Source organism: Phocoena sinus, chromosome 18, assembly GCF_008692025.1.
Source record: "Phocoena sinus isolate mPhoSin1 chromosome 18, mPhoSin1.pri, whole genome shotgun sequence".
Lineage (NCBI taxonomy): Eukaryota > Metazoa > Chordata > Mammalia > Artiodactyla > Phocoenidae > Phocoena > Phocoena sinus.
In genome coordinates, this window is record NC_045780.1 from 49659319 (window position 1) to 49681541 (window position 22223).

Sequence of the window (22223 nt, forward strand, 5' to 3'; positions counted from 1 at the left end):
TCATTACTTCAGCCAGGTTATCAACACCCTCATGAACACTCATAAATTATGTTGCTAGTAGGTACCCTTGATATGAAGTGAGGAAAATGCACTTTCTATCTGTGATACCCATAACTCCAGTTCGGAAAAACATCAGACAGATCCCAAATGAGGCACATCCTACAACATACCTGACCAGTTTGAGTACTCCTCAAAACTGCCAAGGTCAACAAAACTAAGGAAAGTCTGAGAAACTGTCGCAGACAAGAGAAGCTCAAGGAGACATGATGACTAAATGTAATATCATGTCCTAGATGGGATCCTGGAACAGAAAAATATATTAGGTATAAACCGAGGAAACCTAATGTATCAATAGTGGTTCATCAATTATAACAAATGTACCATAAGATGTTAACAGGGGAAATGGTGTGGGGTATATGGGAACTTTCTGTACTATCTTTGCAATTTTTCTATAAATCTAAAACTTGAAAGAAACAAAGTTTATTTTTTAAAATCTAAAGTACAAAATAAATTTTTTAAATTATTTGAGGGACTTCCCTGGTGGCGCAGTGGTTAAGAATCTGCCTGCCAAGGCAGGGGACATGGGTTCGATCCCTGGTCCGGGAAGATCCCGGAAAGATCCCACATGCCGTGGAGCAGCTAAGCCCGCGTGCCACAACTACTGAGCCCGCGTGCCACAACTACTGAAGCTTGCACACCTAGAGCCCGTGCTCCGCAACGAGAAGCCACTGCAATGAGAAGCCCATGCACCACAACAAAGAGTAGCCCCCGCTCGCCGCAACTAGAGAAAGCCCGCACGCAGAAACAAAGACCCAATGCAGCCAAAAATTTAAAAATAATAAAAAATAAATAAATAAATGAATAAGTAAATAAATATTTGAAAAAACTTATTTGAAAAGATAATTCTGCTTAAGTACTTTTAAAAACGAAGCACCAGCATGATGGAAATTTCAACACCTTTAATTTAATGTGACTATCTTGCCTTCTTTCCACATAAATCTGATATGTATGTTAACCTGTCTTGGTAGCAGAATATCTGAAAGTATTTGGGTTTTGCTTGATGAGCTTGGGGATAATCTATTTCTTTTTAGAAACTAAATGCTCATTAATCATTTTCCAACTTGAGAATCAAGTATTTTCCAAAAGTTTACATTTAAGTCAAGTGTTTGAAACTTGAAACACATTTTCCCACAGAAATGTTGTTACAAACAGTGGTTAATTCCCAGGCCAGCCAGGTGAAGCTCATTAAACTCATAAGCAAAATAGACATCTTCAGTGAAAACAGTATAACACTATATTATGAAAAAAACTTGCCTTTCAAATTCAAAAGATAAATTTAAACATGCAATTTAAATTTATTCTAATCAAATCCATCACCCAGTGTTTGAGCCAAGGGCTTTCTTTGGGCCTCTTTGCAACACTGCAAATGAGAAGGGGGCGGAAGATGGAGGGTGTTAAACTGGGGTGAGTGGGAGATGGAAAGACCATAAGCACAGTCTGTGAAGGCAAGTGTGCGCTTTTGACCCAGATTGGGTGGGCAGGTTTCTACTTTGATTTCTGGGGATACAATGAAGTTGGTACCCCAAAGGACAGAGAAAGGGATAGAAAGGGGACTTTGTCTTCTCCTAATCCTAAATCTTTAATGTGCTACTATGCAGAGGGTGGGTAATAGAGTAGTCTATGGGCAGCTGGTAAGGATGAATGACCAGTTGGCTAACTCTTCAGGCTGGTGGGACTTGAGTACATGGGTGGACAGCAGTAGGCAGTGGGCCCGCACTCCTCACCACAGTATGCTACCGAGCAGAGGACCAAGAAAGAAAGTGGATTCACACAGGAGATCTGCAGAAATGCTGACAGGGTGTGAAGAGGACTTAAATTCCCAACAGGGAGGCTCAGAAGAGGAAACAAAGGTAAGTGGAAGAAATGAAGTTTCTTGCAGTGATACCAGCCAAAATATCAGACCCAGCTGCGGTCAGGATTTCTATAGCACAGCGAGGCCTACGTTTGATGTATTTCAGGTTTGTCTATCCTGATTTGGAGACACACTATACCATTTGTTAAAATAAGGATACATTGTACCACAAAAAGAACTATAAGAACTTTTCAGAAGCATAATTAAAAAGCAAACATTTTTATCAAGTATTTCTTAAAAACAATGATACATATTTTCTTATAATGCATTATGGATTTGAAAAAAATTTTTTTAACTGCTCTTCCTCTCCCTCTCCAGATACCCTCTCCATCAATGCTTACAACATGGTAAACATCTTTCCTTAATTTTCCATTAAGAATTCAAATATATATTGAGTGCATTTTCCAGTTTTATGAAACAACAATATGTGTTGATAATAGCAAATGTATTGTTAATACATATTGATAACGGCAGGTATATGATATGCTGTAACATAGATATGATGAATTTATTCAACCATTTCTTTATTGACAGTCACTGCTCCCTTTATTTTACTTTTCACCGCTTGGGGAAATGCTACAATAAAAATCTTCATACAAATATCTTGTGCTATTCAAGTTTATGCTCACTTGCTGTTGTTAATGAACACTCTAAAAATCTCACCAGCTTACCACAAGAGTTTGTTTCTAGCTCACATCACTGTCTGGTGCAAGTCAGGCTGTTACTATGAGTTTGCCTCCAATCGTGATTCTGGGGCTCCATCTTATGGTTTCCCTATCTCAGATTTCTTCGTTTCCAGCAGTCAACACGGGAGAGAGCTTGGAAGACAAGGAAAGGTTTATGACAAAGACTGGATGTATGTTAGGACACTTCTGCCCAGATTCCACTGGCTACAACCCAATCATGAGGTCCCAACCTAATTGCAAGGGAGGCTGGGAAATGCAGTCTTCCTGTGTGCCCTAACAGGAACTGGATGAACATTTAGTCAATTTTGCAAATATTTTTATACACAGTAAGTCCCTACATATGAACGAGTTCCGTTCCAAGAGCGCATTCATTAAGTCCAATTTGTTTGTAAGTCCAACAAAGTTAGCCTAGGTACCCAAGTAACACAGTCGGCTATATAGTACTGTACTATAATAGGTTTATAATACTTTTCACACAAATAACATAAAACACAAAAAATAAAACATTTTTAATCTTACAGCGCAGTACCTTGAAAAATACAGTAGTACAGTACAACAGTGGGCATACAGGGGCTAGCATCGAGGGAACAGGCAGTAAGAGTTACTGAGTGGAGGAGGAAGAGGAGGTGGGAGGTGGCAGAGCTGAAGGATCGTCAGCAGCAGGAGACGGAGAGCAAGCTGCAATTTCACTCACACCTGACACTGATGGCACAGGTTCTGGCTCCTTGCTGGATTCAATTCTATCCACCCTCTTGAAAAAATGATCCAGTGATGTCTGGGTAGTAGCTACTTTTTTTCTCGTCATAGATGACATCCTGGGCTTGAAATCAAGATACTGTACTACTGTACTCTATACAGTACTGTAAAGTACACAAAAGCACACTTGCAGAGGATGTACGCATGTGACAACGTACACCAGACACATGAACTGACTTACGTGACTGGACACGCGAATGCATGTTCGCATCTCTGAAAGTTCACAGCTTGAAGGTTCGTATGTAGGGGCCTTACCGTATGGGTGGCTTTACTCCAAAGGATATATTTCTGGACTGAAATTTCTGGGCTGTGAAATTCTATATAATGTGTGTATGTCTATCACTTCACAAAAAAGGCCATGACAACTCCTATTTCTGTCAGCAGAGTAGGAATATTCAGCACCTTTCTTGCTTTTCTAAATCTCCCAAAGGTACTAAAAGACTAGAAACTCCACTGACCAGATTCCTGTGTCAACAGGGTCCTGGTTTAACTTCCACCAATGAGAGGCACTCTCACTGAAACTAGAAAAGGTGAAGAAAGCAAGCAGCCTTTATTTCATTCTAACATGTTGACACTTGGCAGAAATGGCCTGTAGCTGCTTCCAGGTGACATCCTGCATTCTGCAGAGATTACTGGCAGGGGCTTTCCCTGAAGTTCCTGCATTACCGGATTTTCTAAAAGCCAGCAACGATTTCTCCTGACTTGTTCCCTCAGTCTTTCTGAGAGTTTAGTGAACATCTCATTTCTTGTATAAAACCTCTTCCTACTTGAAATACTTAAAGCAATTTGTTTCCAGACTAAGTACTAACTTATACATCAACCTAGCATTTGTCTTTTATCTTTGTTTATGACCCATTTTTTCCCACATATAATTTTTTAATTCTTACATTTCAAATATATTTGTTTTACGTTATAGCTGTGGTGTTGCTGCTTCCCAAGCCTTAGTTAACATATTCTATAAAACGTCTAATTTCTATCTTTTATAGTTAAATCATTAATTCATCTGGAACTTACTTTTGCATGTGTTGAGACTGCTAGTACCATTTATTAAATCAATCCTGTTTTCTCACCCAACTGAAATATCATCTTTGTCCCAAATATCTTGATCTATTTCTAGGCCACCTAGTCTATTCCAGTGATCTGTTTATTTTCCTGAGCAATGCCATACAGTATTGATTGCTGTGGTTTTATAAAATATTTTAACAACTGTTTTATAAATCTAAATTCAAAAGAGACCATCTAACACAATAACTTGTGTTACCAGGTTAACTCAGTTGTACATAAACTCATAATAAAATTTATTTTTCTATGTCTGTGCACATATTTGAACTTTCTACAAATATTAATAACAGAAACATCTGAATACTTGGCTAAAATAAGGGAGCAATGACCAACCCTAACCTGATTCCAAATGTTGGAGGAGCAGCCTCACTCTTCGGATTGCTTTCATAAGTTAACGTCATAAAATTGAATTTGTACAGTAACATTATCCTAATCAAATACTACTTTTGTCATTCATATATACATTATATATAAGACTATAAAGGACTCTATGTAAGAGTTTGTTTAGAGAGGCGGAGTCAAGATGACTGTGTGGGAAGACGAAGAGTTAGCGTCTCCCCACAACTAGGGCACCTGCCAACCGCTGGTGGGGGACTCTGATGCCCAAGAAGACGCGAGGAACCCCAAAGTGAACTGGTAGGATGAAGGGGGACTGCGGGGGAAGGAGAAGTGGAGGCCAGACAGGATGGGCACCCCTGAAGCTGGGGAGATCAGGAGAGGCGTGGAGAGGTTGATTGCCCCGACCACTCGGGCCAGGGGAGCCTGCTGAGCTCCCAGGCTGGTCCTCTGCCCTCCAAGGTCCCCCCTGACAACCGAATTGGTCCTGGGGGCATAGAAGGGAGGCCGGGAAGGTCAGGAGAGGCAGGAGGCATGGGCTCTTGCAGGCTGGAGGAGCGGGAGAAGAGAGGAGGGCGTCTGCCCCGCCCACTCAAGCCCAGGAAGCCTGGCTCCCAGGTGAGGTCCCCTGCCCTCTGAGACCAGGGTTGGGGGGCACTCCTGGGCCCCTTCTGTTCCTTGAGCCTAAGCCCCACCCCCCATAGCCCCCAGGGCCTTTTCCAGTCCTGTGGGTCCTGAGCATTGGCCCCACCCACCACCCAAACCTCGCCCTTGCTTAGGCCCCACCCTCCACAGCCAAGGCCTCCCCCCACTTTTTTCTTTTCTTTTCCCTCCTCCTCTTTTTTACTATTGTGGTACTGACGTACCTTCTGGTTGTTGATTCATATTTTTATATTCTTCCTAATATATCTGTTAGTTTCCCAGTCTAATTTTATTTTTTACTTTGTTACTTTTTTTTTTTTTTTCTTTTTTCCACCCCATGCACATTGAGGGATCTTGGTTCATGAGCCGGGGGGTTGGGCCAAAGCTCCTGCAGTGGGAGCTCCAAGTCTGAACCACTGAACTAACAGAAAGACCCCAGGGAATATTCAATGGAGTGAGGTCTCACGGAGTTCCTCATCTCAGTACCAAGACCCAGCTCTACTCAACAGCCTAAAAATTCCAGTGTTGGAAGCCTGAGGCCAAACAACCAGTAAGACAGGAACACAATCCCACTCATTAAAAAAAAAAAAGAAAATGAGACAGCAAAATAATATGTCACAGATGAAGGAGCAAGGTAAAAACCTACAAGACCAAATAAATGAACAGGAAATAGGCAACCTACCTGAAAAAGAATTCAGAGTAATGACAGTAAGATGGTCCAGAATCTCGGAAACAGAATGGAGGCATAGATTGAGAACATAGAAGAAATGTTTAACAAAGATCTAGAAGAACTAAAGAACAAACAAACAGATGAACAGCACAATAACTGAAATAAAAATACACTAGAAGGAATCAATAACAGAGTAACTGAGGCAGAAGAACAAATAAGTGAGCTGGAAGACAAAACGGTGGAAATAACTGCCAAGGAGCAGAATAAAGAAAAAAGAATGAAAAGAATTGAAGACAGTCTCAGAGACTTCTGGGACAACACTAAACGCATCAACATTCGAATTATAGGGGTCCCAGAAGAAGAAGAGAAAAAGAAAGGGTCTAAGAAAATATTTGAAGAGATTATAGTCGAAAACTTCCCTAACATGGGAAAGGAAATAGTCACCTAAGTCCAGGAAAAAGAGACTCCCATACAGGATAAACCCTAGGAAAAACACACCAGGACACATATTAATCAAACTAACAAAAATTAAATTCAAGAAAAAAATATTAAAAGCAGCAAGGGAAAAACAAAAAATAACATACAAAGGAATCCCCATAAGGTTATCAGCTGATTTTTCAGCAGAAACTCTGCCGGCCAGAAGGGAGTGGCAGAATATACTTAAAGTGATGAAAGAGAAACCTACAACCAAGATTACTCTACCCAGCAAGGATCTCATTCAGTTTCGATGGAGAAGTCAAAAGCTTTTCAGACAAGCAAAAGCTAAGAGAATTCAGCACCACAAAACCAGCTTTACAACAAATGGTAAAGAAACTTCTCTAGGCAGGAAATGCAAGAAAAGAAAAGGACCCACAAAAACAAACCCAAAACAATTAAGAAAATGGTAATAGGAACATACGTATTGATAATAACCTTGAATGTAAATGGATTAAATGCCCCAACCAAAAGACACAGACTGGCTGAATGGATACAAAAAAAAGACCTCTATATATGCTGTCTACAAGAGACCCACTTCAGACCTTGGAACACATACAGACTGAAAGTGAAGGGATGGAAAAAGACATTCCATGCAAATGGAAATCAAAAGAAAGCTGGAGTAGCAACACTCGTATCAGATAAAATAGACTTTAAAATAAAGACTATTGGGGCTTCCTTGGTGGAACAGTGGTTAAAAATCCACCTGCCAATGCAGAGGACACGGGTTCGAGCCCTGGTCCGGGAAGATCCCACATGCTGTGGAGAAATTAAGCCCGTGTGCCACAACTACTGAGCCCGAGTGCCACAACTACTGAAGCCTGAGCACCTAGAGCCTGGGCTCTGCAACTAGAGAAGCCACCGCAACAAGAAGCCCACACAACGAAGAGGAGCCCCCACTCACCGCAACTAGAGAAAAGCCCACGTGCAGCAACGAAGACCCACCACAGCCAAAAATAAAATAAAATAAATAAATAATTTTTTAAAAAAAGTAATAAAGAAATAAATAAGCTACAAGGATACATTGTACAGCACAGCACAAAGAATATAGCCAATACTTTATAATAACCATAAATGGAGTATAATCTCTAAAAAGTTTGAATTACCATGTTGTACATCTGAAACTAATATAATATTGTAAATCAACTATACATCAATAAAAAAATGAATGCTAAAAAGGAAGAGCTTGTTTATAAAATGGGTAATATTACCAGTAATTTTTAAAACTATTGGTCTAATACATAAACTTGTGCTGCTTTTAATATCATTCAACTGTTTGTCTGATTTATTTTTCATTAAGATATAATTCACATACCACAGAGTTCTTCACCCTTTAAAGTTTCCAATTCAGTGGCTCTTAGTATATTCACAAAGTGTGCAGCGATCACCACTTTGTAATTCCTGTTTGTCTGATTTTCTTTTTTATTATTTAAAAAAATGGAAAATCAAAAGTATAATTTTCATTCAATAAATATCATTTGATCCTTAGGCAGTTTTGTTGCAGAAAGTAAAGTCCATGATTTTAGAATGATGGTAGCAATTCATCAACAAAGTAATCAGTTTTCACACAGTTTCAATAACTGCAGCAATTTCCTTGAACTGTCTGTAGAAATTCTGGAGAGAAAGGGGAAAAACAATATTAATTTTGCTTTTAGAGGCTATTTAAGTAGTTCTTTTAATTATATCTAACCAGCAGAGGCTCTAGAACATATTAAGTTTGCATTTTAATGTTACTTCCTCAACTATTATTATTCGAAAGTTACTATAAGAAACAAACAGGTGTAATTTGGTGCAAGCAAAAATACTACTGTAGAGTTGGATAATTAGCTCATAAATAAGCTTTTTAAAAGAATCCAACAAAGTTCTTTGAGATCACAACAGAAAGATTTATTAAATGCCCAGCACTGTTCTCAACAATGAAGACTTTAAAAAAATGACAGATCGGTTCCCAGGCTCTGAACCACTTTTAATACAGTGAAAGAGTGCATTTCAGGGTGATAGGGGCTGTCTTGTCAGTTATACTAAGAGGGACCCAACACTGACAGTAGCTTACATGGTAGAAGCTTATTTCTTTCAATTAAAAACTAAGCTGGTATGGAAGTTCTCCTGTAGAAGTCATCAGATAAAACATCAGATAAAAAAGGGATCAAATTCTGTTTTCCTTTCTTATCCTCTACTTGCCGAGAAGTAGGAAGCAAATTTGATATACTCTAATGATTCACATCCTTGTATTTTCCCTCTTCTTTGGACTTAATTCTCTATTTTGCTACTTAAAATAGTATCTGTATTTTGTTTTAACTCATATGTAAGTTTATTATGGAACGAAGGAGGAAGTAACCATCTCTTAAAAAATATATACTCATGATCATAATTTCAGCTACTAGAAAGATAAAAGTCAAAAGCTCAAAGAATGCTCCTTGGCGCTCAGTCCTATAATGTGACTAACAGGCTGTTTGCCTGGTTAGCTGTAAGCCACGTAAAAACTACCTCTAAAAGAGTTGCCCCATTTGTGATCTTTTTACTATGAGAAAAAAATTTTAAGAGGTGGAATCAGGGAGCACAAATGTGGCAAAGAAAAATAAGAATTAGGCCAGTATTATGAATTACAAAAGGACTGAAACCTATATTCCTTTTTGAAGTAGATTTGGTCTTTATGTTCAGTTGAAAGCTACTCACATATCACAATACACTACATTTATTTCCTTCCAACCAAGTCCTAATTTGCTTCCAAGACACCATTTAGCATTAAAAATAATGAATCTGTGACCCTTTTTTGTTCTACAGCAGACACAGCTGTTCTAAAAATAGCAATCAAAAGGAGAGAACATCCTTAAAATGTAATTTGTAAAACAGAACTACAATATAACCCACAAATCTCACTTCTGGGTATATATCCAAAGGAAATAAAACCACTACCTCAAAAAGTTATCTGCACTCCCACATTCAATGCAACATTACTCACAATAGCAAGGTATGGAAACAACCCAAGTGTCTGTTGACAGATGAATGGATAAAGAAAATGTGGTGTGTATATATACACAACAGTATACTATTCATCCTTTAAAAAGAAGGAAATCCTGCTATTTTTGACAACATGGGTGAACCTGGAGGACATTATGCTAAGTAAAATAAGCCAGACACAGAAGGACAATACTGCATGATCTCACTTATATGTGGAATCTAAAAAAATTGGAATTCATGGTAACAGAGAGTATGCTATAAGAAAGAATTCATATCTGTTCACTCACCAAAGGGATCAAAACAAATAAAAACAAAACTCTAAGGCCAGTTAAACTAGCCAAAGACAAAGCATTTCCCTATATGTACATTGAAAAGAAAATGATTTCTCATCCACCCCCTTTCTTCCTTTCTTGCTTACAGAAAAGAGGTAGAATAATAATATATATAATATTGGACACTAAAAATAATAATAATAATAATATATATAACATGATTCTATAAATAAACTATTGAGTTACTCTAATCCCTAGCAGATAAAATTAGCCATCAAGTACTAGTGGTCTGATCTACATTTTGTAAACATTATTAGTCAGAAAATTCAGGGTCAATACTGCTCAAAGGTAAGATTCATTTAGCTTAATCACTCTTGAATATTAAGCCTAAGAAGAATAAAACAGTTAAATGCAAAGTAAATATCCTGCTAGAAAAGATGCGAATTTCTTAAACACACTCACAGATGAGTCCTTGAAAGTGATGGAGTGTCAGTATACAAATTCAGCATATTATATTGAAAATATTGAAAATAATTTATCAAATTCCCAAATAAAGCCAATCCAGATCTTTTGCATGTAAAGCACATCAAAACAATTGCAAATAAAAACAGTTAAAATTTTCTCTTAAAGAAGATTTTATGTATCTTTTTAAGCAGTAATTACAGAACAATGGCTAAACTGAATGAGTTTTATCACAAACCTGAAACTGTGGAATTGTCATTTCGAAGGACTTGTTCTTTACTTGGCCTGAATGATCTGCCACTTTGAGCATCACTGCAACGTAAGGATACTTAAGTGATCTGCAGCTGTCTGAGCTCACAGCCACACCCAGCTTCCACTGAAAATCTATTAGCTGTAATGAAACAGTACACAATACACCAGTTATAATATTGCCCTGAATGAAGATATTTATTCAATTTTACTGCTCTCATATTCAAGTTTTAATTTCAAGGCCAGTCAGAATAAAAGAAAATATCTCCATTTTCATATTGTTAGGGGGATATAATAATCAAATGAACACAGAGAGAGGCAATAAGGGATATAAACAGGGTTGGAAAACAACACTGTCATAATTACAAAAGGGAAAAAACAAAAACAAAAGTCTCCACCTGATGTGTTATGGAGGTAGATGTGGCAGTACCGGTTTTCTTTTCATTTTGCTCCTGTACTTAAGGGGACTCCAAACATTTTGGACCATCTCTTATCTCATTTTCCTGTTCCACATATGCCTTGCCCCATTCCACAACCCAAAAGTCCTAAAATGGAAGATGAGTTATATACCATCTTCATATGTGATTGAGGCATACATGGGAACCATACCAGTTTCTTTCCTCACCACAGTCCTTGACATGAAACCTTACACTATTGGGGAAGGTGGTTTTAGATTTCATCACTGTTGATGATGGATACCTGCCACGTGATGTGCTATGCAGTTTACATGTATTTAATGCCTCACTGAATCATCATAACATTATAGGCTATTATTTCCATTTTGCAGGTGACAAAACTGAATTTCAGAGAGCTTACATAATATGCACAAAGTCACACATTTCTGGACTCATAACTGAAACCAAAGTCTGTTTGACTCCAATGATTACATGCTTATTGACTACTGGTTGCCTCAATACCTTCTAGCTAATTCTTTTCAATGATTGTTCAGTGTTGCCATGGCATAAAACAGGACTGGATAAATGCAGCCCTTAATACTGAGTTTAAAACATAAGACAATAAATGGAGGAATTTTGTGTCTTGTTCCCAAAGCTTCGAAAGATATGTAGTACCTAGCAGGCACTCACAAAAAATACCTGCCTATTGACTGATACCTTTTGCTACCAAATGAATGCTTACTGGGCAAATAGCTTTACATATTAATAAAAAAAGTTTTATAAAAGGTGGGATTAGTGTAAGGACCAAAATTTCCTCCTGTCTTCATACTGGCATTAGACGAACCAGCTACAGCATGAAGGCCAGGCTGGTCCCGATAAAAGGTTAACATCTTTGATAAGTAAAAAGACTGTACAGGTACTTCTTAAATTAAAGTTTCCCATACAAAAATAGAGAAAGGATAGTAGGTTAATAAGAAAAGAACTACAAACAGCTAATAAGCATATGGAAAGGAAACAGGGAAATGCAAATTTAAAACACAAAGAGATACCACTACACACCTACCAAAATGGCAAAATTTTAAGTCTGATGATTCTAAAACTGGCAAGAAAGGATGTATCACAGTGCTGTAGATGGAAGTCTAAATTGGGTCAATCTTTCGGAAAATTGGCTTTACTTAAACTGCAGTTACGCATATCCGGTGATCCGGTGATTCAATTATTAGGGATATAACCTAGAAAAACAGTATACTTGGGGCTTCCCTGGTGGCACAGTAGTTAAGAATCTACCTGCCAATACAGGGGACAGGGGTTCGAGCCCTGGTCCGGGAGGATCCCACATGCCACAGGGCAACTAAGCCCGTGCGCCATTAACTACTGAGCCTGTGCTCTAGAGCCTGCGTGCCACAACTACTGAGCCCATGTGCCACAACTACTAAAGCCCACCAGCCTAGAGCCTGTGCTTCGCAACAACAAAAGCCACTGTAATAAGAAGCCCACCCACCGCAACGAACAGTAGCCCCTGCTCGCCACAACTAAAGAAAGCCCGTGCACAGCAATGAACACCCAAAGCTGCCAAAAATAAATAAATATTTTAAAAAAGGAAAAACAGGATGCTTATGTGAGAATGTTCCTAGCAGCTATATTCAAAATAGCCCTAACCTATAAACCCAGATGTTCATCAGTAATAAAATGGACAAATGAAATGCTGTACAGCAATGAAAATGAATGAACTTCAGCTACACTTAACACCAAAAATCCTGAAAGAAACAAGTCAAAAAGTTATGTGATTCCATGCACTTAAACTTGAGAAACAGGAAACATAATACTGTTTAGTGATGCATACACAGATGGCAAAACTATAAAAAGAAGCAAGAATATGACTATCACAAAAGGATAATTATTACCTCTAGGGAGGAGGGCGGGAGAGATGTGATTGGGAAGGGGCGTGTGGTGGGCTTCTGGGGTACTGGTAATGTTCGATTTCTTGAGTTTTGATTGTAGTGACACAGATGTTCACCTTTAAATTACCCATTTTTTTGGTAACTATTTGAGGGGATGGAGGTTAACTAGATGTACTGTGGTAATCATTTTGCAGTATATGTATGTCAAGTCATTATGCAGAGCTGTATTTCAATTATATCTCAATAAAACTGGAAAAAGTAAAATTATTCATTAAACAGTCCAATTGTTCTGCACGTTTTGGTATAGATGTTATCTTGCACATATAGCAGGGGGAGGGGAGGATATGTCAGTGAGCTCCACATTTCTGGCTGAAAGGAAAAATTTATTTAGGGTAGGTGATCAAAGGAAAGCTTCAGAGGAGATAGAGCTCAGTTTTGAAGAATAACAGAACTGAAATTGAGAGGAAAAAAATTTGTTTTATTTATATATTCCATAAATACACACCTAGCAAAGAATAAGTGCTTAATAAATATTAAGCTGAACCAACTAGAGATAAAAGTAGTTCATATCTGGCTGAGGGATAGAGCACACTGTCTCAAAGTGAAAGGCTCTTATAAGGAAGTATGGAAAATAAGGCTGACAAGAGATCAAGAATCAAGAAGCCAGTAATTTTTTGCAAATTGTACAAGTTTTCAGAATACTCTCATTTACAGTTGACCCTTAAACGATGTGGGTTTGAACTGCAGGGGTCCACTTATACACAGATACTTTTCAATAGTAAATACTACAGTACTACACGGTCTGCAGTTGGTTGAATCCACATGTATGCAGAGGAACCTAGGATATGTGACAAGTAGGATGAAGCTGATCCTGTGAAGAATGGATCACTAGGTCTTGATGATCATCTACAGTTAAGGGAGGTATCAAAGACAACCTTAAAATTTTGAGCCCAGATGACTGGGAGAATATATCATATATGAATCAGGACTTTTTATATTTTAAGGCCAAAAGTATTATCAAGAAGTGATCATTAACCTATATGAGAAAAGAATCTAAAAAAGAATGAATATATGTATAACTGAATCACTTTGCTGTACACCTGAAACTAACACAACATTGTAAATTATACTCCAATACAATTTTTTAAAAAGTGATAAGGAATATCTAAATAGGAATGTTCAATAAGTGGATAAAAATTCAAGAACAGAATTCATGGGAGTTCATGATTAGAGATAGTTTTATATCAGTTCAATGGTGATATTCAAGAAAGTAACTTAACACTTTTTAAACATATTTGCCCCATACAACTCCTTGATGCAAGAAGTTCCATTTTTACTGTCCATAGTAAAATGGGAGATAAAACATTGCTTATTTGACTCTAAAAGTATGAAATAAAACTCTGGATTATCCAGAACATTTTAAGCAGAAAAGCAATTAAGGAACACAATGTTGGAATTCACTGACCATTACAGTGGTGAAGCTGGCAGGTGGGGAAATTGGGAGAGCTGCCATTTACTGTGCGAAGTTGGTATTCATGAGTACAAGAGCTGGGATTAGGGTTATGGGATGAGAATTTCCCAAATTCTGAACTGAACATTTAAATACAAATTATCAATAAAAGCAAACCTTCTAATAAGTGTGATTGAGCCTTAAATAGGAATTAACTACAGAGGAGATTTTAAAAAGAATAAAAAAAGAAAAAACAAAAAAATCAGAACAGGGCGAACATCACTATGGAGAATATTAAGAATGAAGTAAGAATGAAGTAGCCTCAAAATTCTTGTAGAATTAAGTAAATGATTTAAAAAGAAAAATGTACAGAGAAAAAAAGCTAGTAGTAAAAAAATATAGGAATAACCAGAAGTAAAATGAATACAAAGAAGAAAAATAATCAAAAAGCAAATGTAGATTAAGAGGTAAACAAAGAAATTAGCTGTAGTCTGTCACACTAAAAATAGTTGATATGGTGGCTGAAGTTACTGTTAACATAAAAACATCACTATAAAAACCGTGTACAGGGGCTTCCCTGGTGGCGCAGTGGTTGACAGTCTGCCTGCCGATGCAGGGGACACGGGTTCGTGCCCCGGTCCGGGAAGATCCCACATGCCACGGAGCGGCTGGGCCCGTGAGCCATGGCGGCCGCTGAGCCTGCGCGTCCGGAGCCTGTGCTCCACAGCGGGAGAGGCCACAGCAGTGAGAGGCCCGCGTACCGCAGAAAAAAACAAACAAACTGTCTACAAAGAAAAAAATTTTTAAGACCATTTCAGTTTAAATTTAATTTTTATTTTTCAAAACATAACAGGAGAAAATTTTTTAAATAATCGTGTAAAGTGTTAAACTCCATCATCTTAAAAACTATGTTCATATTCCTGTGTCCCCATTTCTAGTCTTTGTATGCAATTTTTAATAGCTACAGTCACAAAATACACACTTTTATGTTCTCTCCTTTTTTAAATGAAAGTTTTCAAATGGAAAGAATGTTAAGCATTCTGCACACATTAATCTCTCCCAAAGTACTACAAGGAAAAGACTGATTAAACTCATCCAAGGATACACTAATAGAGCTGGTATTCAAACCCAAATTTGTCTGATTCCATATTCCATGCCTTTTTCACTATACCTAGCTGCAACATGACTACCATTCAGAATTAAACCAAGTCCTAATAGGTCAAGAAAGTAGACAGGTCTGGGACAGGGCAAGAGTGTTTGGCATCTTCTAAATGCTAGGCCTGAACTGTCCAGTATAGTAGCCACTAGCCAACTGTAACTATTTAAATTAATTTAAAATGAATAAAAGATTCAGCTCCTCAGTTGGACTAGCCACGTACAAAGTGCTCAAGAGCCATGTGTGGCTAGTGCTACCATACTGGACAGCGCCAACAGAGAACATTTCCATCATCGTAGAAAGGTCTATTGGACAGTGCTGTGCTAAACTCTGCTTCGTACTTTGTATCTGCAGATATTGATTATGGCATGAGTTATTAGCAAATTTCTACTTGAAAATTCATATTAGCTCTAGCCTAAGTGGACAACTTTTGCTAAGTCATTAGCCTTTCTCATCTTGCTCAACGGCACCTTCATCCATGCTCTGATTTTCTTCACAGCACTTAACGGTTTCTAAAATTATGTTAACTTATTCATCCCCTGTGTCCCCAAGGAAATAGCATTATGAATCCAGTTACTACTGAATCTATTAGAACATTATCTGATAGAAAGTGAATATTCAAATAAATATCTGTTGAATGGTTTAGAAGTTCTGGGGTATGTGGTAACTGGTCTCCAAAGATAGCCGCCAGCAATTAATTCCACCCTGCTCTGTAAGTACATGTCACTCTTCACATCAAGAAGTGGAGCTTATTTTCTCTCTGCACGAATCTGAGCTGTGCCTGTGATTGTTTTGACAAGTAGAATATGGCAGAAGAGGTGTTCTGGAATCTTTGAGCCTAGGCCTTAGGAGAACTGGAAGTGTGTCCTTCCTTCTTCATGGAATGCTGGCTCTTGGGACTCTCCTTCTTGGAACCCAGCCACCATGATGTGAGCACCCACATGAAGGAGAACCGAGTCACGCCAATGATCAGCTCTAGCTCAGCTCACAGCCCAAGTCATGACTAGCATGTGAGTGAGCCCTCTTCACTTCCACCCAGCTAAGGCTCCTAGATGACTGAAGGCTCCTAGATGACTGAAGCCCCAGCTGACACGATAAGGAGTAGAAACCACCACCCAGCTAAGCCCAGTTAACCCAAAGACTATGAGAGACAATTAAACAACTGTTTTAAGTCACTACGTTTAGGGTGCTTTGTTATGTGGTGACAGATAACTAAAACAGAGCAAACACAACTAGCTGAAAATAGCTTTGTTAATAAACTTACTACGATATACGATTTATCAAAAATGAATTCTCAAAACTATACAATCTGAACTATATTGGTTTATAGAAATTGTAGCAAACACAAATAATCAAAACAATGTTTCATATTTGGTTAGTGTTAATACCACCAGTAAAAATAATCCAGAGAACGAAAGCGTTTCCCATTAAACACAATCGCTACTAGTAAGTTCACAGTACTACTGTCATGCAACACAAAACAAGTATCAGCTTTCCTCAAAATGGTTTTTAATCCTCATTTCTTTTCTGATGACCCCCATTTTCTAAGTGACTCAGGTTTGAAACTTCAGTCAACTTTGATTTTTCTCTCTCCCTTACACAAAACATTTATGAATCGCTAGGTACTCAAGATTTTATTTCGGCCAATGCCACTGACATTTATTCCCTCCTTCCCAATCTCACTGTTACAGAGCCTTTTAAAAGGCTTGCCTTCAATTTTACTGCAGCCTCCTAATCAGTTTCTTGCCTAGAGTCTTCCTCAGTTCCAATCTACAGGATGGACTCTAAACACTACTTATAAACTTACGAAATCTAATATCACAGGTCAAAAACCTGTAATGTCTACTGCCTCAGGAACTAGTTAACCCTTCCCCTAGCACTTAAGTCATCTCACAGCATAGTCCCAAACAGCTTTCCCACTCGTGCTCAAGCTGGACCGCATCCTCTTTTTATTTTTATTTTTATTTTTTTGCGGTACGCGGGCCTCTCACTGCTGTCGCCTCTCCCATTGCGGGGCACAGGCTCCGGACGCGCAGGCTCAGCGGCCATGGCTCACGGGCCCAGCCGCTCCGCGGCATGTGGGATCTTCCCGGACCGGGGCTCAAACCCGTGTCCCCTGCATCGGCAGGCGGACTCTCAACCACTGCACCACCAGGGAAGCCCCGCATCCTCTCTTTAAATTATCTTTCAGTCTTCAAACCTTTGCTCATGCTGCTCACTCCTCTTGGAATACAACTCTCAAACACCTATTTAAAATTCAAAACTCCTCTCAAATTCTACTTGCTCTGTAAAGTCTTTCCTGGTTTCCTCAACTTTTCTATGAATGGTCACGTCGCTTCTTACACCCCAGCACTTAGAGCTTCTGACTTGAATAGTAGTCATCTGTGGATCTGTCTCTCTCCCCCACCATCTACTAGGCCGTAAACTCCCTGAGGGGAGTTCATACATCCTTACATGACTTGTAGCACCCAACAGGACACACAGAAGAACAAAAACAGCCGTACGTTTACGAACTATTACACAAACTGTACAAAAACTTAAGTCACTGTCTCATATACGGAAGAGGGAAAATGGCACTAGATATTGTGCGTCAATATACATATTTCTGTTGATTTATACCATAACACTGGCAAGCAGGAAAACAATGAAATGTGGCAACAACAGGAACAATCATTCATCTATGATAAGGAGTTCTAACTAGACATCTATAAAGAAGAACCATGAATTACTTCAAAACAGTGATTATCAGCATCAGAATGTGAAGTAATGAATAACCTTAGACCTTCTGGTGCTGGACAAGGTAGCACGATGGTTTGCTAAATTTAACAAGTTCAGACTCTGAAGTTAGACAGACCTGAGTTTGAATCTCAGCTCTGCTACCTTCTACCCATGTGGCTTTGGGCAAGTTACTATGTCTCTATGCCCCAATATTCAGTTAAATATTTACAAAACGATACTATGTTCTAGGCACTGGGACTATAAAAAATAAAACAAAGGGTTCCTGACCTCAGGAACTTACGTTCTAGTAGGGAAGACAGACAATAAGCAAATATATATACAGTGTCGTTGTACTAAGTGTTATAAAAAGAATTTTTTTAAACGCAGGTAAGGGGACAGAGTGACCAGGAAGTCTATTTAGATAGAGCCTGGGGGAGACCTCTGTGAGGAGGTAGGTTTTGAATAGAAAGACACCTGAGTAAAGTGAAGGAAAAAGCCACAAGAATAACTGGAGAAACGAGCATTCTGGACAGAGGGAGATGCATGCCTGGCCTGCGCAGGGAACAACAATGAGGCCCGCATGGCTGGAGTGGCGTGAGCTAGGAAGAGAGGTAAGAGACAAAGAAACACTTTTTGAAGGGCCTTTAGGTCAAGGAAAATACTTAAGACATTTTTCTAGTGAGACAGTACTCTCTTAAATGGCTTCGAGCAGGGAAAAGACCTGGTCTAACTTAGACCGCAAAAGTCTCCTCCAGATTGATGAACAGGGCATTAAGTTTAAGAAGGAAAACAAAAAGACTCAATTGGGAGACCATTACGGTATCTACACAAGGGGGTGGTGCTTGGGACTCAGGTGGCAGCAAGGCGAGGTAAATTTAGAGAATATTTTTAAAGGTAGAGAAAACAGTATTCTGATGGATTGTATGCGGGGTCTGCACTCTCACGGGAGGTGTGGTCCCAGTTAGCCTCGCTGATTCTTATATTGGTGAGAAATATTTAAAGAAAGAAAGAAGGTGTTATAGCTCAAGGAATTTAAACTAGTGTTAGCCCTAAAAATTAGCTATATCTGGTACATTTAAAAAGCATATACTACAAACAGAAATGACTTACTGCTAGGTCAAGGCTTTTCCCCCCTACAAGACTGCTGAATCCACATAATCATTTTGTCTAGCAATATAATATTTAAAAAACACATCATGAACTATGAATAAAAAGGTTCAATTTAAGAGTTCCTGGGGCTTCCCTGGTGGCGCAGCGGGTGAGAGTCCGCCTGCCGAGGCGGGGGACACGAGTTCGTGCCCCGGTCCGGGAAGATCCCACGTGCCGCAGAGCGGCTGGGCCCGTGAGCCATGGCCGCTGAGCCTGCGCGTCCGGAGCCTGTGCTCCGCAATGGGAGAGGCCACAACAGTGAGAGGCCCGCGTACCGCAAAAAAAAACAGAGTTCCTGGAGGTAAAACTCACAAAAGTGTGAGGTCCCCGTAATGGCTGGGGTGTAGGTGGGTGCCTGAGATTTTAACTCGGCCTTGTCCATGCTGAGCCTCCAGTAATTCATCAATTATGGTTTAGGTTTTCCTACCCCTAGCACTGGTTTTCACGGAGGTTTCTGTTCTGGTTAAGTTGTGCTTCTCTGTATTCACCTGTCTCTCCAATTTGGGAGATAGGAGTTTGCTCTGTGACCTCTCTTTTCTGACTTATCCAAGAAGAACTGTTCATTTTTCAGTCTATTCAGCTTTTCATTTATTTTAAGGCACACGTTGGGCTTTATAAGAAGGCGGCAGGAGGGTCAGAATCAGAGAAGGCAATATGATGATGCTGGCAGAAAGAGAAGTGATGACAGAAGCAGGGGCTGGAAGGATGTGCTTTGAAGATGGAAGTAGATGCCATTGCTAAGGAACACAGGCAGCCTCTAGAAGCTGAAACAGACAAGGAAGCAGATTCTCCCTTAAAACCTCCAAAAGGAACACAGCCCTGCTGGCACCTTGGCTTTAGTCCCACAAGACTAATTTTGGACTTCTGATCTCCAGCACTATAAGAATAAATTTGTGTTGTTTTAAACACACCTCCCCCTACACACACCCCCAAAAGGTTCAACTTTTAAAACCCTATAATCTGCTGTAATTCAGTTTCAGGATACCTTATGCAAACATATGACTTAATGTAAGTATAATAAATGGATAAGATGATTTCTGAGAGATTGAGTCAAAGTTATTGAGCAGTAACTCAGAGCAAAGCCAGACAGGGGGGTGACTGCTATCTGAGTTTCCCCCTATCTCCCAGGAATCCTCAAAAACAAAAAGATCAGCTGGAGACAGATGTCAGAGAGCAGTCAAAGGACATCTCTCAGCCCCCGTGTTCTCATTATTTATCCCAGCCCTTTCTTACACTTTGTGGTCCTGGGTAACTCCTGTATTTCAAATACTCTAGTTTTAGTACTCTTCTTCTGGGAAGTGTTATAAGCTATTTGCCTAAAAACAGTTTATTAGCTGAAACAGGACAGGAACACTCAGAACAAAAAGACAGTCCTAAGACATACTTTAAAAATCAAATTCTTATTCCAAGCATAAAAAAAAACAGACACTGAAAGGTTAAAGAGGTAAACTCTCCCTCTTCCACAAACTGCTTTTTAAAGACTTAAGAAAATGTTTGCGCAGCTATCTTTGGAAATTTTGATAATTTCTTCTATGTATTACATCCCCAAATACTATGTACCTAGTATCGAATCAACGGCGCTTAACAATATTTGGTCTGTACTCTTCGGGCTGGAGTGGGTGGGGAAGATTACATTACAATGACAGTGGCTACTACCTCAGAAGCCAAGTGGAAGGAGCAATGCAGGGTGGCGGGAGGAAAGTCACGGGCTCACGGACATGGGCCTTGATTTGGGGTTGAGCTGGGGAAGGCTCACGGTGGCATCGTCCCGCGGCTGCCAGAGGCGGGCGGAGGACCAGGTGCAGCCGCCCGCCACTTGTCCAGCCGAGGCCGGCGGAGGCCGCGAGGGATGGCCACTCACTCACCTGGTTGGTGACCTGAAATGGAAGCAGAAAACACAATTTAGGGAACGATCTTTCTTGCTCCGGAGCCCACTGCCCCGGCTTCTTCCAGGCCAGGTCTTACCTTGGCCTTAGCATCCAGCTGTGGCTCGCTACACCCCTCCATAGCAGCGCCCCGGAATCCCTCCACCGACTCAGGTGGAAGCTCCCGGGACCACCACCTCTTCCGCTTCCTCTTCCCGCCCCTCGCGGCCCGTCGCACGCAGCGGACGTGGGGGGAGAAGGGCAGAAATATCTTTGTATACCTCATCCTTAATCTCAATTAGACATCAGTTTTATGGAGCCTATCAGTAACAACGGATACACTGTAGGGGAAAAGGTCCGAAAACTGGCGGATACCTTGTGAAGGGAAGGATAGATTATCTTTTAGGTGCCGTCGCCCCCCTACTTATGCTATGGACGTGGACTCTTCCTGCCTGCAGCCCAGGAGCCCTTTGAGCGAGCGCAGACTTGCAGCTGCGCAGACTTGTTAGAAATTGATGTTAACCGAGTTTGAAAGCTGTGGGACAATCGCTCCTCCTTCCCCACAGATGTTTGTCCTGCGAGGGAGATGCCAATGGGACGTTTAGTTTTATGATTAACTTCTGTCACTCGGATTCATTTCACTGGCCTAGGTTGGAGGTGGGGTGGGCATGCTTTTTGTTACCCTCCTTCGTGGAGGATAACACGAAGTGCTGGGAGCTTTATAGACACATAGGCCTGAATCTAAAACCCTCTGCCACTCAACTGTACGCCTTGAGTAAAGGTAGACTTTCTGGAGATCGGCTTTCTAATCTGTAAAACTCAGGCTGTAGATATTTGTCTCACAAGGCTTTATGAAAGGTTCTGTGAGATCCCATATGTAAAGCACATAGCAAAGTTCCTGAACATAGCGAGTACTCAAATACCAGCTCCTATTATCATCGTCGTGATAGTCGGGCCTCAAAAGAAGCCTATAAGTTATCTAGATCACAAATTATCTCCATTTTAAAGTTGAGAAAATGGAAATTCAGGAATGTTAAGCAATATCAGCTAACTAATAGATAAAACTTCACACTCTGTTTTTAATTTACGGTCTGCAATCTAATTTCA

General features: G+C 39.8%; 1 protein-coding gene across 2 annotated transcripts; it reads right to left on the reverse strand.

Annotated features, from left to right (window-relative positions):
- Positions 1 to 963: 963 nt before the first annotated feature.
- COMMD6 (COMM domain containing 6) lies at positions 964 to 21316 on the reverse strand. 2 transcript variants are annotated; one of them, XR_004346719.1, is made up of 5 exons: positions 21217 to 21316; positions 21117 to 21128; positions 10472 to 10624; positions 7854 to 8152; positions 964 to 2730 (listed from the first exon to the last, which is right to left on the reverse strand). XR_004346719.1 is itself a non-coding variant. In XM_032611624.1 (4 exons), exons 1-4 carry the CDS (start codon positions 21256 to 21258, stop codon positions 8102 to 8104), a joined length of 258 nt encoding a protein of 85 aa, XP_032467515.1. In that variant the 5' UTR covers positions 21259 to 21316; the 3' UTR covers positions 7597 to 8101. The 2 variants fall into 2 exon arrangements, 1 of the variants encoding a protein (XP_032467515.1); XM_032611624.1 differs by lacking the exon at positions 964 to 2730 and having other exon boundaries at positions 7597 to 8152.
- Between the last annotated feature and the right edge of the window lie 907 nt (positions 21317 to 22223).

Bases quoted from the DNA above. Each gene is read 5' to 3' on its own strand.
- COMMD6 (XM_032611624.1), bottom strand. From the start codon at position 21,258: ATGGAGGGGTGTAGCGAGCCACAGCTGGATGCTAAGGCCAAG. The intron at 8,153-10,471 runs GTTTGTGATAAA...CTTTCTCTCCAG, and splicing joins TGACAATTCCACAGTTTCAG to AATTTCTACAGACAGTTCAA.